At 40.6% G+C, this 14,369-nt stretch overlaps 3 protein-coding genes across 3 annotated transcripts; 1 reads left to right on the top strand and 2 right to left on the bottom strand.

The window, feature by feature from the left end:
* Positions 1-367: 367 nt before the first annotated feature.
* LOC136959063 (uridylate-specific endoribonuclease C-like) lies at positions 368-3,524 on the bottom strand. Its single transcript, XM_067253268.1, has 7 exons — positions 3,392-3,524; positions 2,040-2,139; positions 1,794-1,905; positions 1,586-1,707; positions 1,273-1,385; positions 1,025-1,178; positions 368-919 (listed from the first exon to the last, which is right to left on the bottom strand). Exons 1-7 carry the CDS (start codon positions 3,400-3,402, stop codon positions 659-661), a joined length of 873 nt encoding a protein of 290 aa, XP_067109369.1. The 5' UTR covers positions 3,403-3,524; the 3' UTR covers positions 368-658.
* A 450-nt stretch (positions 3,525-3,974) lies between these two features.
* pak1ip1 (PAK1 interacting protein 1) lies at positions 3,975-7,359 on the top strand. Its single transcript, XM_067253417.1, has 10 exons — positions 3,975-4,219; positions 4,371-4,533; positions 4,642-4,762; positions 5,119-5,193; positions 5,669-5,721; positions 5,823-5,968; positions 6,482-6,579; positions 6,708-6,807; positions 6,934-7,060; positions 7,203-7,359. The coding sequence occupies exons 1-10, from the start codon at positions 4,142-4,144 to the stop codon at positions 7,340-7,342; spliced, it is 1,101 nt and encodes a 366-aa protein (XP_067109518.1). The 5' UTR covers positions 3,975-4,141; the 3' UTR covers positions 7,343-7,359.
* A 787-nt stretch (positions 7,360-8,146) lies between these two features.
* Positions 8,147-13,681, bottom strand: LOC136959403 (serine/threonine-protein kinase MAK-like). Its single transcript, XM_067253728.1, has 13 exons — positions 13,497-13,681; positions 13,082-13,136; positions 12,729-12,850; positions 12,492-12,571; positions 11,664-11,796; positions 11,291-11,462; positions 10,958-11,125; positions 10,464-10,769; positions 10,168-10,352; positions 9,906-10,039; positions 9,485-9,589; positions 8,749-8,868; positions 8,147-8,369 (listed from the first exon to the last, which is right to left on the bottom strand). The coding sequence occupies exons 1-13, from the start codon at positions 13,679-13,681 to the stop codon at positions 8,233-8,235; spliced, it is 1,902 nt and encodes a 633-aa protein (XP_067109829.1). The 3' UTR covers positions 8,147-8,232.
* Between the last annotated feature and the right edge of the window lie 688 nt (positions 13,682-14,369).

The following is a 14,369-nucleotide window of genomic DNA, read 5'->3' as shown; positions in this document are numbered from 1 at the left end:
CAACACCTTCTTTACTGTGGACAGCCAGCCCACTTCAGAGGAGAACACTGGTCAGCCCTATTACTCACCCTGTCTGTTATAAAATCATCCAGGGTGGGCAATATTTAACTATTCACAAACATATACTAATTAAACCTGTCTTTTTTTAATTCAGCTTAGTTAGTGCTTATTAACTGTTAAAGGATAGCCTAGCTGAAGTTGGCCATTATGTTCAGCCCATAACGACTCTCCGAATACCCACATGAACTACTAGGCTTACATTAATTAACTCACTTAACACAGTAGGCTAGGCCTACTCAACTCTAGGCTATAGGCTTCAAATGCGCTATAACCGACTTAATTGGACAAAAACACGACAGGACAAAGCTTTAGCCAACATACGTTTTTTTAATGGCATATTTGTTGAATCTGAAATCTTGAAAACATACAATGAAAGCTTTTTTTAACATTTTCAGAAGGGTCAGATTTGGCCTATGTAAAAACAATAAACCGCTAATAGTGCATAAGTGCTCATTTTTCTAATTGTTAAAAGAATTTCACCTGAGTTTCTGACCCAAGCTGTAAATTAAATGTCTGTATAAAAACTTAAAACCGAGAACTTAGAGTAACAGACTTGAATGGAAGGTAAAACATATCAGATTCAGTTAAGTGTTGCACACTAGAGGTCTCTGTTGTTGCTGCTGAGCAGCTTGGGGTAGGAGGTTCCAATAGAGCGACCATGTCGATACACTACAATCTCTAGAACGTACTCGTCCACCTTTACCACTGCAGTGGTCATTTTGTCAGTGGACTTGAGGAAAATGATGGTGAAGAGAGCCACCTCAAACTCGGGACTGACCCCGATGAAGGAGCCACCTATGGGCTTCACAAGCCCCTTCCAGCTGAACTGCAGGTTGAGGACGTGGTCATCTTCATCGGGCTGCAGGACAAGTCAAAGAGTTTTTTACCTGTGTACTGTAACGTGGCATGCAAAGCTAGAGAAGTAATTTTAGCTAAACACACAACTGATAAGAGGTCTTCTTACACTGTCTTTGTTGGCCCTGGCCTTGTAGCCTTTATAGTCCACATGGCCATGCTTCTCCTGCAGGTAGAACTGGATCCAGTTGTGTAAACCCATAATCTCCTTGCCGTGTTTGGTCTCACCAACAAACACATGCTCAAACCCACAGGAATCTTCACTGAAAATATTCACATATTGGTAAACAGGTTCGAGGATACTAATTGGAGGACATAGACAACGAACAATAGTGAAAAGAATCTATTCAGACTCACCCTCCACTCCTGTCCCTATGGTACAGATGGAACCATATGTCATAGAGCTGCCTCTTGAACTGCTTCTGGTCTGAGGGAGACTGTCCCTTACTGACCAGGTACTTGTGAGCACACTGAAATGCCAAATTGAAAGACTATAATCATGGGAATACACAACTGCACTAGAACTGCTTCCCTTCTGCCAAATACCAGAATATTTACATTTCAGACATATTTAAAAATGCCATGCCAACTTGCAGATAAATACACTTTAAGGAGAATGTCATTGTAAATGTAGCTAATGTTGTTAAATAGAGAAAGTTGGATGATATACCTTCATGACCTCCGTCTCCAGTATGGCATCTAGAAAGACATGGTTCTCTTTCAGCTCCTCAGAGGTAACCGTCTCTGACACACCTGTGGACATCTCATAGTTGTCCAGCAGGTTGACGAAATCTGTAAAAGTGAAAAAGGTACGCTACATTTAAATATACAGAACAAAATGGATCACAAAAACCATCAGACCCTTGCCTTCTACTTACGGGCATACGTCTCGATACTTTTGAGCTTGTCATGGTTGACATGGTTGAAAAGAGGAGCCCTTGCTCTGTCAACAGCATAGTTACTGCCTTGGGCCACATAACCTGCCTTGCCCTGAATAAACATAAGATACAAATAAACACTTTGTAACCAGAATGTAGTTTAAATGTAAAATTGAATTTCTAATCTATGCTGGGCCAGGCAGCTTGTATTCATCTTAATTTGAACTGTAATATTAAAACCCTGACCTGCAGATTTATTTTGTAGTCAGTCCCAGGCTTTAGGCGGTTGGAGTCCAAATTCCACAGCTGGTTGAATATCTGAGAAAGCTCCTGGTTCACACCTTGACTGTAGAGATCCACAGTTGTCAGATGAACAGCTATCAGTTAGTGTTAGTAGTACTAATAATTACAATCTTTTACATTGTAATTATTTTATATAGATTAATTATTAGGATCATTGCAACAACAAAACAAAAATAATTTATAGCAATTTTAATAAATATAAAATAACAATTTGTTCTGGTTCAAAACAAATGCAGGGAGGCTTCTTGCTTTAGCCTGCAGAATTTATTGAAACTTGGTGGTTTCTGCTATATGAAGCAGGATTTTCAAACTAGTAGGAAGTGGGCCTCAGCAGGGAGTAGCCTAAAAGCCACACCTGTATCTAGTTACTATTGTTTGTTAAATTACAAAAGGTTCATCCACGATCCTAGAGATGGATCTAGAAATCTTTACCTGGGGTGGCAGGAAGTAACCTAGATGTAGGGTAGCATGGACTGCAATTTATATAAATATGTTATCATAGGCAGACTGGGGTGGCAAGTCTTTTTAGCTGGGTTGGCAGCTTCCACCTCTTGCCAACCATTGGATCCAGCAGTCAGACTCCTACAAAACCTCTTCTTTCACTTCATGACTCTGGTGGATCATTTAATTAACCCCCCAAAAGACAAATGTACCGTTTTTATTCTTTATCAGTAATACTGTGAGACCCTGGAGCTCACACTTAAGATGGCTAAGATTATTGATAACAAAAGCAGAAGTCCATATGAAAGGAAATGTATCAAAATAGATCAGGATCTATGGTTCCAATAAACAGACAGCTTTACGCTGAAATGTGCAAGACTTTACTGGAGTTGTTCCGTTGTCTAATCTCTAATGGAACGCACTGATAGCTTCCAGACTTGCGTTCCTATCCCAAGAGCAACTTAAAAAACTGCGCAACAGCTGCATTTAAAACCTAATTGCCTACAGGCAAACCTACACATATTTTGCGGAGAATGCGTTAAAAGTAGTGATCTAAAACTGAATGATTAACCCTACAGAACAGAAGAAATAGACGGACAAATTTAAGGACATTAGTATGTTGATTAAAGCCTATAGCAGTCAACAGCAAACATTTTCGTAGGCTACGCTTGTGATTTTGATACGACCTTGTTGACACGCCTTATTTGTTACTTCTTTGTTCTGTATCAACTTTGTCAACAAGTAAAATTCGGAAATATTAACAATGATTGACTTTGCACATTTGTTTGAAATTCTTCGAAAGTAGCCTAGTCATACATGAGCCCTAGATGGATATTGTTTCTAAACATTCTTACCTTCGTGCCATTCTAACTCCTTGAAAGACAGTTTTATCCTCACATCCCGTTAATGAAAAAAATGTGCGTATATACAGTTATCATCTTATGTGCCAGTCAAAAGGCAGCATAGAATTTGTCCAATTATATTGTCTTATAAAAGCTGACGCTCTGAGGAAAGGCGGTTCCTTCTTACACAGAATTTTCCAATGCGTGGACTTCACAGAAAAAGGGATGGATACCTGCTGCGTCTCGCCCAACACACAAACACAGTCTTTTATACCAGCATAAAGAACTATAAGCTATTGTTGTGGTCTATTCCACTTTTGCAACCGCATGAACAACTTCTTCTTTTTTTTTACTCAAAAAACGTTACTTTTGTAAGAATCAATAATTAGTTCACAATCAATTACTTAACATTATCACTAAAGCAAAATATATTATACTTTAATTATTATTAAGTCAACCATTTCAAAGTGAAAACCAAAATAAAAACTCGAATTCAAGTTATTCATTCATTTAGTTAGAGGCATTTTCTGTTGGCTTTTATTCTGATATTCTGCAAAAGTCACCGGAAGTCAACTACACGCTTTTCATCCACGCTGAGAACGTGCTTTCTGTCGGACTTGGGACGTTGCTTCGTCTTATATTATTAAACGAAGTAGGGTTTAAAAAAATAAATAATAATAAGCAGATTGTTGAAGACATTTAGTTGGATAGGCATAATACACAAGGGGAACTAACAAGCGACCGTTCCATTGTGTGGGCACCATGGCACCTGTAGTGGAACTAATAGCTGGAAGTTATGAGCAGATAGCTTTTGGTTTTCGTGTTTGCGTTGGAGAGCAGGTATGGAGCAAGTTTTACGCATACCATTATATTAGCTAGTCGGAATAGGGATGTTTAATAGTTCATAATAGCTATAATTATGTTCAGTCGTATTTGTCGTATGCACTAGAAATATAGCCTTAAAAGGGACTGATATGCTCTCCATTTCCAGGAGTGGACTGCCACGGCAGACTTCACACACCACAATCACACGGCATCATTGTGTGCTGTGGCAACCAGTGAGAGATTCATCGCCACTGGAAGCAAAGATGAAACTATCCAGCTGTACGACATGAAAAAGAGAATTGAACATGGTGCTCTGTTGCATCATGATGGTACGTTTTGGAGCTGCTAATCACAGTTTTTAATGCTGCTACAGTCTCATAAATATCATTGTTAGAGAAGCACTTATGAGCACTTACGGTTTCCCTTGAACCTTGCAGGTACTGTCTCATGTCTAGAGTTCTATGGCACGTCTCACTTGCTGAGTGGTGGTGAAGATGGTCTCTTGTGCGTATGGAGCACTAAGAAGTGGGAGTGTCTGAAATCTATCAAAGCTCACAAGTAAGGTGGAAAGGGACATCAACAGCTTACTAAAGACTGCAAAAAGACATGGCAATAGTCTTTTTGCCATAATAATGAGGACTCACCACATTACTTCTGAAAGACATGTCTGACAAACGAATGTAATGTAGCCTTCTTTTACATTTACATTTAGTCATTTAGCAGACGCTCTTATCCAGAGCGACTTACAGTAAGTACAGGGACATTCCCCGAGGCAAGTAGGGTGAAGTGCCTTGCCCAAGGACACAACGTAATTTTTCACGGCTTGGAATCGAACCAGCAACCTTCTGATTACTAGCCCAATTCCCTAACCGCTCAGCCACCTGACTCCACTTTTGTTTTGCTTTTTATCTTAGGGGTCATGTAACATCACTGTCCGTCCACCCCTCAGGGAAACTTGCACTTTCAGTCGGGACGGACAAGACACTGAGGTAAACTTGCTATGTTGTTCTCGGGGAACCTTTCTATTCTGTTACATTTACATTTATTCATTTAGCAGACGCTTTTATCCAAAGCGACTTCCAAGAGAGAGCTTTACAAAGTGCATAGGTCACTGATCATAACAACAAGATAGCCACAAAAACATTGCGAGTAGCCAAAACACGAAGCACACATTGTGAACAACCAAAGTAAGTGCCAAAGGGAAGAACCATAAGAGCATGTAGTTAAACAAGTTACAATTAAACAACATGAACCGCTATAAGTACAAGTGTACCTGTGGAAAAAACAAGCAACAATAATAAAAACAATATATCACAGCGAGTACAAAAATTTAAAATCAGTTACCACTAAACACAAGAGCAACAAGTCTCTAAGCAAGAGTCATTGTGATCCTTGAGGATCACACCTTCCGTTACCCTCCTACTTCGCCATGAATTAACATTGACTCTCATACCTTTTTTATAGAACATGGAATCTTATTGATGGGCGATCAGCTTTCATCAAAAATATAAAACAGAGTAAGTTTTCCAATTTTGTCAACATAATGAAGGTATAAATACTGAGTGCAGAAAAAAGATGACGATGATGTGTGTAAGTTAACTTTGTTCGTTGTCCTCAGATGCCCACATTGTTAAATGGTCTCCTGATGGGGATAAATATGCGGTGGTGGTGAATGACAAAATAGATATCTACAACCTGGAGACAGCCACACTTACTTGTACCATGACAAATCCCAAGAGGATCTCATCCATCAAGTTTCTGTCAGTGAGTTCACTTCCCAAATCATACATTTACATTTAGTCATTTAGCAGACACTCTTATCCAGAGCGACTTACAGTAAGTACAGGGACATTCTCCCCGAGTCAAGTAGGGTGAAGTGCCTTGCCCAAGGACACAACGTCATTTTTGCACAGCCGGGAATCGAACGAACAACCTTCTGATTAATAGCCCGACTCCCTAACCGCTCAGCCATCTGACCCCCTAAATCAAAGCACATTCTGTGGTTATTTAATCACAACCTGCTAGTTGGTGTAGCTATGGGTTTTTAAGATACTCTAAGGTCCTGTTGTCAAAGTGACAATTAGCGGTAAGTAATATCAGTTATTATCTAAATGATCAACCAAAATGGTCAGAATAGAAACAACTTGGTTGTTCATTTTTGCAAGTGTTGCATTTTTGCACCACAACAACACATCACTGCATTGTTATCAACAAAAAGTGTCTGATTTGCTTTGAGTTCATCCTTTTAAGTCTGTGAATTTCTGTCTGCTTTTTTAGAACACCATTGTGGCCATAGCAGGAGATGATGAGACAGTCAGGTTATGTGATGTGGAAACACAACAGTGGGTGTGTGAGTTCAAGGCTCATGAAACCAGGTATGATTTCCTGATTTCAGCTCATTAGAACTCTAGAGTAGAAAATCTTACCAGGTTCCTTATATTTAAACATTGATGAACAACACGCGTGGAGTCTAGATGAAGAAAGGCTTACTCTCTTTTCTCAGGGTGAAAGCAGTTGATAGTTTCACAATGGAGGACTACATTGTTCTGGTCACGGCATCCAATGATGGATTCATCAAAATGTGGAAACTTCAACTAAAAGAGGCATGTATCTTCCCTGATAACATTTCATACTGTTGTGTCCTTTGCTCGTCAAAGACCACTGCTGAACAGAATTGTTCATGACGTTAGTCCTTACATAATTGATAATTACACTATTTTGTCTCTCAGGAGATAGAGACTCCAGTTTTTCTTGGGAAGGTGAACACGACAGCTAGACTGACTTGTCTTGCTGTCTGGAAACCCTCCTGCGTACAGGAGGTAAAAGAGTCGGGTGAAGAGGCAACAACATCTCATGGTAATACTATACCCAATTCATTTTTCATGCTCAGATGTGGTTTTATATAATTTACTGTACATACATAGAATTATTTAGGGACAAAAAGGTAATCAGACACATTCTTCACTGTTCCTTACCCTATTCTTTTTGTCACCTTTAGGGGCTGCCAATGATGCTTTAGAGCTTTTAAAGACAAAGAAAGTGAGGATCCAAACAGAAGTAGTAGTCATAGAGGAGAGTAAACCCAAAAAGAAGAAATTGGATGGGGGGAAAAAGAAACGTAAACTGGATACCGAATAAAAAATATATAATTCCAAGTCAGGTCTTATTTTCGACTGTTTTTTAGTGAATGCCACCAGGGGGGGATATTTCTGCAATGTATTATACTTCAAAAAAATATTTGTATAACTTTTATTTTGAAATGATAGACGACACCAGGAAATTGAAGAAATGACTGAACCCACTACAACACTTCCTTGAACCACATTGGATAGCTGACTGGTTTCGACAGTTTGCATCTGTTAACTTTGGTGAAGTTACAGTACAAGATTATATTTGTAAATTAAAACTAGTCAGACAATGGCTATTGACAGGGTAGGTTTCTGCTATGCAGCCTTTGTATCATCTGGTGGAATAATAGGTTATGTTAAAGCAGGTATGGAATAGATCAACACATGAATGAACAGTCATAAGTATTTACAGTATTGTCCACAAACATCTTTATTGTATTCTCACCACAGGTGGGAATACAATAAAGTGTACTGATGGTGGGGAAGATTGCTATGGGAATTGTCAAGGGACCACATCAATCATGATCTTGGGCAGATCCTTTTGACAAGTTATTTGTGGATGGGTCAGTATGTCAAGCATTTGACACAGTCCTGTGTATGATGCAGATTTTCTTGTGGAATGGGATGTCCCTTCAGTATCTTCCAGAAATAAAAGTGGATAACTTATTCATTGGCTTTCTTAGTAAAATGTTTATTTGGGGCTGAACTGGAGTCACTTATCTAAAAATAATTGTACATAAAGGGAATATTGAAATGATACATAACTTGTGAAATGCTAGACAACAGTTGACACATGACAGATACAGGTGCAGGCTAAAGACAAAGTCGTTCTTTGCTGACAGCATCAAATAGTAGGCTATTTTTTCATTGTAGTTTCAAACCTTTAACATAGTAGCTGTGCTACCGATAGCCCCCATACTTGGCTGTCCAATCAACTCGCCCATGGACTGGCTGGATCTGATTACTTCTCGCACCAGTGTTTCCAGTTGATTCTGGTATTTGAGGCTTTGCAGACTTGCTCTTCCATCCTTCATACTCTGTAGGATCAAAAGTGACGTGTCAGAATGGCATCGCAGACTTGCAATGTACATAGTCTTTAGAAAATTAAGCGTTTTCTATTCAACTCAATCACATCCTTTTTCTTGGATGATTTGACTTGTGTCAATTATAACATCAACTGCAGATGACAGATCAACAGACAGGTGTAAGAGAAGGAAAAATCAGGTCATCATATTACAATTTGAGGAAACGTGCAAATCCAAGTGGCAGTGGCAATTCAGGCTTGCTGGAGTATTTAAGATTCATACTGCAAAAACCCTAGCCTTCCAATACATTGTAGGCAGACAAGTTCTGGAGTTTCAATAACTTCTGTAGTGCTTCAGATCATGTAGGCCTATCCTTAAATACGTTACTCACTTGCAGAGGTACATGAAAATCGTGCCAGTAATGGTGTAATACCATGTCTAGCTGCTCCTACCCCCTTTTGAAATGATGGAATGTAACTCCCTGCTGGGATGTTGGTGGCCCGCATATAGTCTGAAAAGACAGTTTGAAAGTCTGAAACATCAACATTAAGGCAACATTTCTTGTCACTCCTGTGACTTCTAGCTCTAGTTTTACAGAGTGATCAATAAACTTTGGGTGAATCTAGTTCCTGAAGTTTATTTTCTATTAAAGGCCATTTATCTGTTCTACATTTTAGGAACCCTCTTGTCTGCCCCCACAGCACAAAGACAGTAAGAGAAGCAAAGTGAGTCGTAGAAAAGTTGAGGCAACACCAGAGTGATTAAAGGGGATATGAAATTAGACAGGAAGGTTAGTTGGAATGCTGTACAGAAGAGCCAGGAAGGTTTATGATGGTGACCCACGGGTTAGAAAGACAAGTTCAAGTCATGAATGAATCTATCTGAGAGAATCTGATCTTGAGACCCATCTCCATTCTCAGGCTTGGATAGACATTTGATCTAAGGCTAGTGGCTTTAATACTCTCCTGATCTCATGAATAAGGAATGGAGGAGAAGCAATATGTGCTTTTTGTATGATGGGGCTACATATAATGAATAATACAGTCTTTCTTGTGTGTTGTTACCGCCTGTCATACTGTATGTATGACAACATTCAGGACCTACTGCAATAATACAAATGCTATTACCTTTAGGAAAAGGCAACCCTGTTCCATCTTGCCTGGAAGACTGTCCCCACACATATTTTCTTGGAGCGTGGGTACCCACCAAAGTAATACTTTTTGGGTTCACTCCTGAAACAGAAAGATAACTCTGAACACATGTTTCAGCAAGCGTGGCCAAACATTTAACATGGAACGAATAAATCAATCATCAAGCATCCATAGTTGCTTTCATAGGATGTACATTTCTCAGAGATACTAACTAAACAACTAAAAATGACATCTAAAAAGAGTTCTAGATGTGGAATAAAAGGAGGTCACACAAAGATGCACTCTGCCAACTAAGTCTTTATTCAGTGTTTTGTCAGGTTCACAAAACACTCAGACCAGAAGCACCCTGGCGGGATGATTCTTCAAGTGTGTCTCCAGGGTTTGGCTACAGTCTTACCAGGTAGGTATCTGGACTGTCGAAGGTAATGCTGTTTCACTGAGGGGGCCTTGGTGTCTGCTCTGTTCAATCCACTGTTGCTGGGTAGTTTCATAACTGTCTCATATTTATTGAGGGACTTTTGGTCTGTTAACCTAGGTGAAACAGATCAATTAATTTCTAGTGATGTCTATAAACATGTTTTAAGGTTTTTGTACTCTAGCGAGCACTGTCCTGGACGTTATGGATATAATCATGATATCTCAAGGAATGAATGTCCTACCGATAGTTGGACTCATCCATGAGCTTGTCCCTCAGAGTCTCAATGCTGGGTCGTTTGGAGAAAGGGGCGCCTGGATCGTCAACGTCATCGCAACTCTCGGACAATCGGACTGACGTTTGACCCCAGCGCCTGCGGCCACTTCTTACCGCAGGCATGCCGTTCTCCGACCCTGCATGCGCTGCTTTCTGAATCAAATAAGAGTTGGAATGATAGTAGTAACCACTCTCTTAACTCGCTCGCTTTATGTTCTGAAATCTTCCCTCTAAACTGAGAGTAGATTCTGCTCGACCACTCACCTGCTGTGTGCTCTTAACCAGGTTGAATGGTGCTGGCTGGTCCTGTTTGAGTGTGTCAGTCTCAGGGCTACCACGGCTCATGTTCTGCTGTGGCAGGGGGATCCGCTGTAGGGGCTGATGGTGACCTTTTTGCTGACTCTGGAGCAGACTCAGGTCAGAGGTGCACTGCGGGTCGTCCTTACAGAGGGAGGGGGGCTTGGGCTCTGTAGCTGTCTGGGCGGCCCTGGCCTGGGCCTTCCGCTGCTCCAGGTACTGAGGAGGAGGGCCAAGAGCCTGGCCTACTTGGAAGTAAGGATATCGTAGAGCCTGGGGAATGTCATTACAGATTAAAAAACATGTCTTCAACAAATCACTGGATCTCAGAGTAAATATCAACATGTGTGAGAGAGTATATCAGACTATAGAAGTGGTTCAGTCATGACTCATGGGTTGCAGTTCATTGGTCAGTTCAAATTCCATGTAGGCTTGAGAGAGGAGGTGATGCACTGCTGTACCTGGACAGCTGTAGGCCTCTTCTGGGGGTCCCATTTCAGCATGTCCTTCATCAGGGCCTGGGCATCATGGCTGGCATTGGGGATCAGAGCACTCAGGCTGGTTGGAACACACTGGGGGAAGCGGAAGTTCTTTGAAGCAGCCAAGTTGGATCCCTCGGGCCAGTCCGACTGTTCAGTAGTGGAAAAGATATCATCATAGGTTAAATATATCAGTTGTTAAGGCTTTTGACTAAGTTGGGAACAATAGCAAAAGCTATTGTTCAGGTTCAAAGAACAACAGGGCTTTTTAAGTGTGTTTCTCGGCGGCCGTGGTTTTTCCACGCAAATTCCCACCTTCTTCAGTGTCCCTAGCACTTGACAGATCTTGAAGATTTCATCCACTTCGCTGTTGCCGGGGAACAGTGGCCTGAGTGTGTAGAGCTCAGCCATGATGCAGCCGACGGCCCATATGTCAATAGGAGAGCTGTAGGAGCTGGACTTAAGCAACACCTCAGGGGCTCTGTACCTAGGAAGCCACATCACCCGAGACTCAGAGACCCAAACAAGTCAAAACGTACAGACTTGACTGGGATGGTGGGATTTACCAGGCTGCTGTGTTAGCAGTCATTTGATCCAATCACTGCCTTAACATACATGAACACACATGCTACCTCCACTTAGAGCTATGCCGTATTTATGGTATATGGTTTCCTGAAACATTTCTTACCATCTTGTGGACACATAGTCTGTGTAGGGTGGCTGGGAACGGATCTCTCTGGCTAACCCAAAGTCAGCTATCTTAACCAGTTCTGGGCCCATGCACAACAAGTTTTCTGGTTTCATATCCCGGTGGAAATAACCTTGGGAACAGAAACGATTCAAGTTATCTAGAATCAATCTTGATTGTTTACAGTCTACAGCAGAGTAGCAGTTCAGCGAGTTCCTTTTCAGTTTTCAATGTCAATTTGAGCGACCGAAAGGATTCAAACCCGGACAAACACACCCTGCAGTGACAGGAGAAAGATGGAGAAGGACAAGGCTCTTACCATGCTTATGCACAAATGCTAAGCCAGACAGAACTTGGAAGGAGAAAAAGGGAAAAGGATAGATAACAGAAATCAATGAAGAGGAAACATACACTGCTCTCACAGGGAGGGAGTGATACCATTGGCCAAGACCTGAACACAGAACTTGTTTCAATTGAAAGGCACCTACGGTACATATAACTTCTTGAATATTATAACATCCTGACATAATCCCAGGCAATTCAGTGTGTATTTAGGCTTGGTATCACTTTCACCTTTTCATCTCAAAGAAGCCTAAGATAAAGTGAGTCATCTTAGGTCTTTTGGAAGGATTATGGGTTTTTGTCAAATCTCTTGTCAAGTGACCGATGTTCGTACTTCATACAAGTCAGAGCGTGTAGTTTAACAAGATAGATTGCTTGATTGGATATGAATGTTTCAGATTATGTTATATTCTATTAAAGCCCATGATGGAGTAAACTCAGGTTTTTCTTGCAGCTTCAATGAGGAGTTTGAGCTAAGACACCTACCATGTTTATGAATAAAGGACAGTCCCTGTAAAATCTGAAATATCATGTTTCTGATGACTGACTCAGGGAACAACTTGGTTCTGTAAAATGAAGATGGACAGATGATGACTCAATCTGACACAAAATTACTCCTCGTAGACAAGAAAAGGTAACCTCAGAATCACCTTCAAAAATGTATGTTATTTCTCCATCTCATTTTGACAAAAATGAAAATAAGATGAAATGAAGATGCCTTACCTGTTCCTCATGAGTTGATGGAGATTTTCTTTCATATACTCAAAAACAAAGTAGAGGTAGTCATTCTCTCTGATAACCTCCTTCAGTGTGACTACATTAGCGTGACTCAGCTTCTTCAGAGACTGCTCACATGACAAACACATTTGTTACGTTACGTTTTGGGCTAAAGAGTACAGTATTCACTAACTGAACTGGCAAAAAATGTGGACAAACTTAATTTCCTCTGTCTAAGGAAGTTGCCCACCAAAAGTGCATTACCAAAAGGAAATGAAGGAACTCCATAATTGAAGTTGTAACTCAAGCTGAAGTTAAGTTTTTTATTTTGTGAGAGTATACATTTTAATAATCCTTACCTTAACCTCTCTCAATTTCATACACTCATCCCAAGAATAAAACTTCCTTTTCATTCTAGAGGAAAATGCACACACACATTGCAAAACATTAAATAACATGCTTAATTGTCGTTTTCCATGACTGGTGGTGCATGCCTATAAATGCAGTAGCTATATTTTGTCTGTGTTGAAAGGCTTTCCATATGCCTTTCCCACACTCCAGAGGCAACACAACACTGTGTACTTTCACTCCTTTCACTGTTGTCACAGGTATCACCTTGCACTATAACCTTACATTTACAAACAGTGCTAGCAGAGCCTCTGTGAAACATTCATTATTCACTCACTCCTAAGACGGCAATCGTTCGAAAATAATGAAAATCTATGAACAAGCGGTCTAGACTCCAGATAAAAACACACAAACAGAAACTCTCACCTTTTGATGGCCACCAGCTCCCCAGACTCCTTGCTCTTGCCCATGAGCACGCTGCCAAAAGTGCCATCCCCCAGCTGTCTCAGTGTGGTGTAGCGGTTCATCTCCCACACTGGGACTACACACTTCTTTCCCTTCTGTGGGCAGCCTTTGACAGTCCCACACAGTCCAACAGAGTCAGTCATCATTATTAGCAACAGGGCAACATCCACTCCCTCAAGAGAATACAGCTGAAGCTCAATGTTGGGTCACAAGCACAGTGAGGCTACCGTTTTCCATCTACTCTAGGAACACACATAAATACTAACATGAAACATCTATTTCTTTGACCTCTTTTAAGATGTGACTTGAGGTTGAGCAGAATGCGTAACTGCCTAACAAGAGCTGCTCTGGCCTACCTTTGATCTCACAAGAGAAAATCACACTGTGGCTCAGTTTAACCTACACTTCAGGGGGTGGAGACTCGGGACTACCTAGATGGCATCAACTCAGAAGTGTCCAGAAATGGGTTCACAGATGGGACTTTGACCTGGAAGCTGAGCGCCTGTTACTAGTGTGCATTATCAGTGTAAGACACAAGTTGTGTTAGATACGTGAAACAACAAAACAGATACCCCACAGTTTCTATAAAGCAAAATTAAATACGACTCACAGGAGTGCAATATTTCTAGCTAATTAATAACTTTATGTCTGGATCCGAAAATAATTATTTGAACCAATACAATAGACTAGTTAATTGCAGTACAGCTAAAATACTGTACATGTGGTTACAGTAGAAGTAAAAATCAACAAACAGTGGAATATAACTACATCAAAACGTTTGTCGCTGGATACAATACCTAGATATACTGCTTTCCACTAACTTTAGGTACAACA

Source organism: Osmerus mordax, chromosome 16 (genome assembly GCF_038355195.1).
Source record: "Osmerus mordax isolate fOsmMor3 chromosome 16, fOsmMor3.pri, whole genome shotgun sequence".
NCBI lineage: Eukaryota > Metazoa > Chordata > Actinopteri > Osmeriformes > Osmeridae > Osmerus > Osmerus mordax.
Note: the sequence above shows the minus strand (reverse complement) of the source record. Positions and strands in the feature narration are given on the sequence as shown.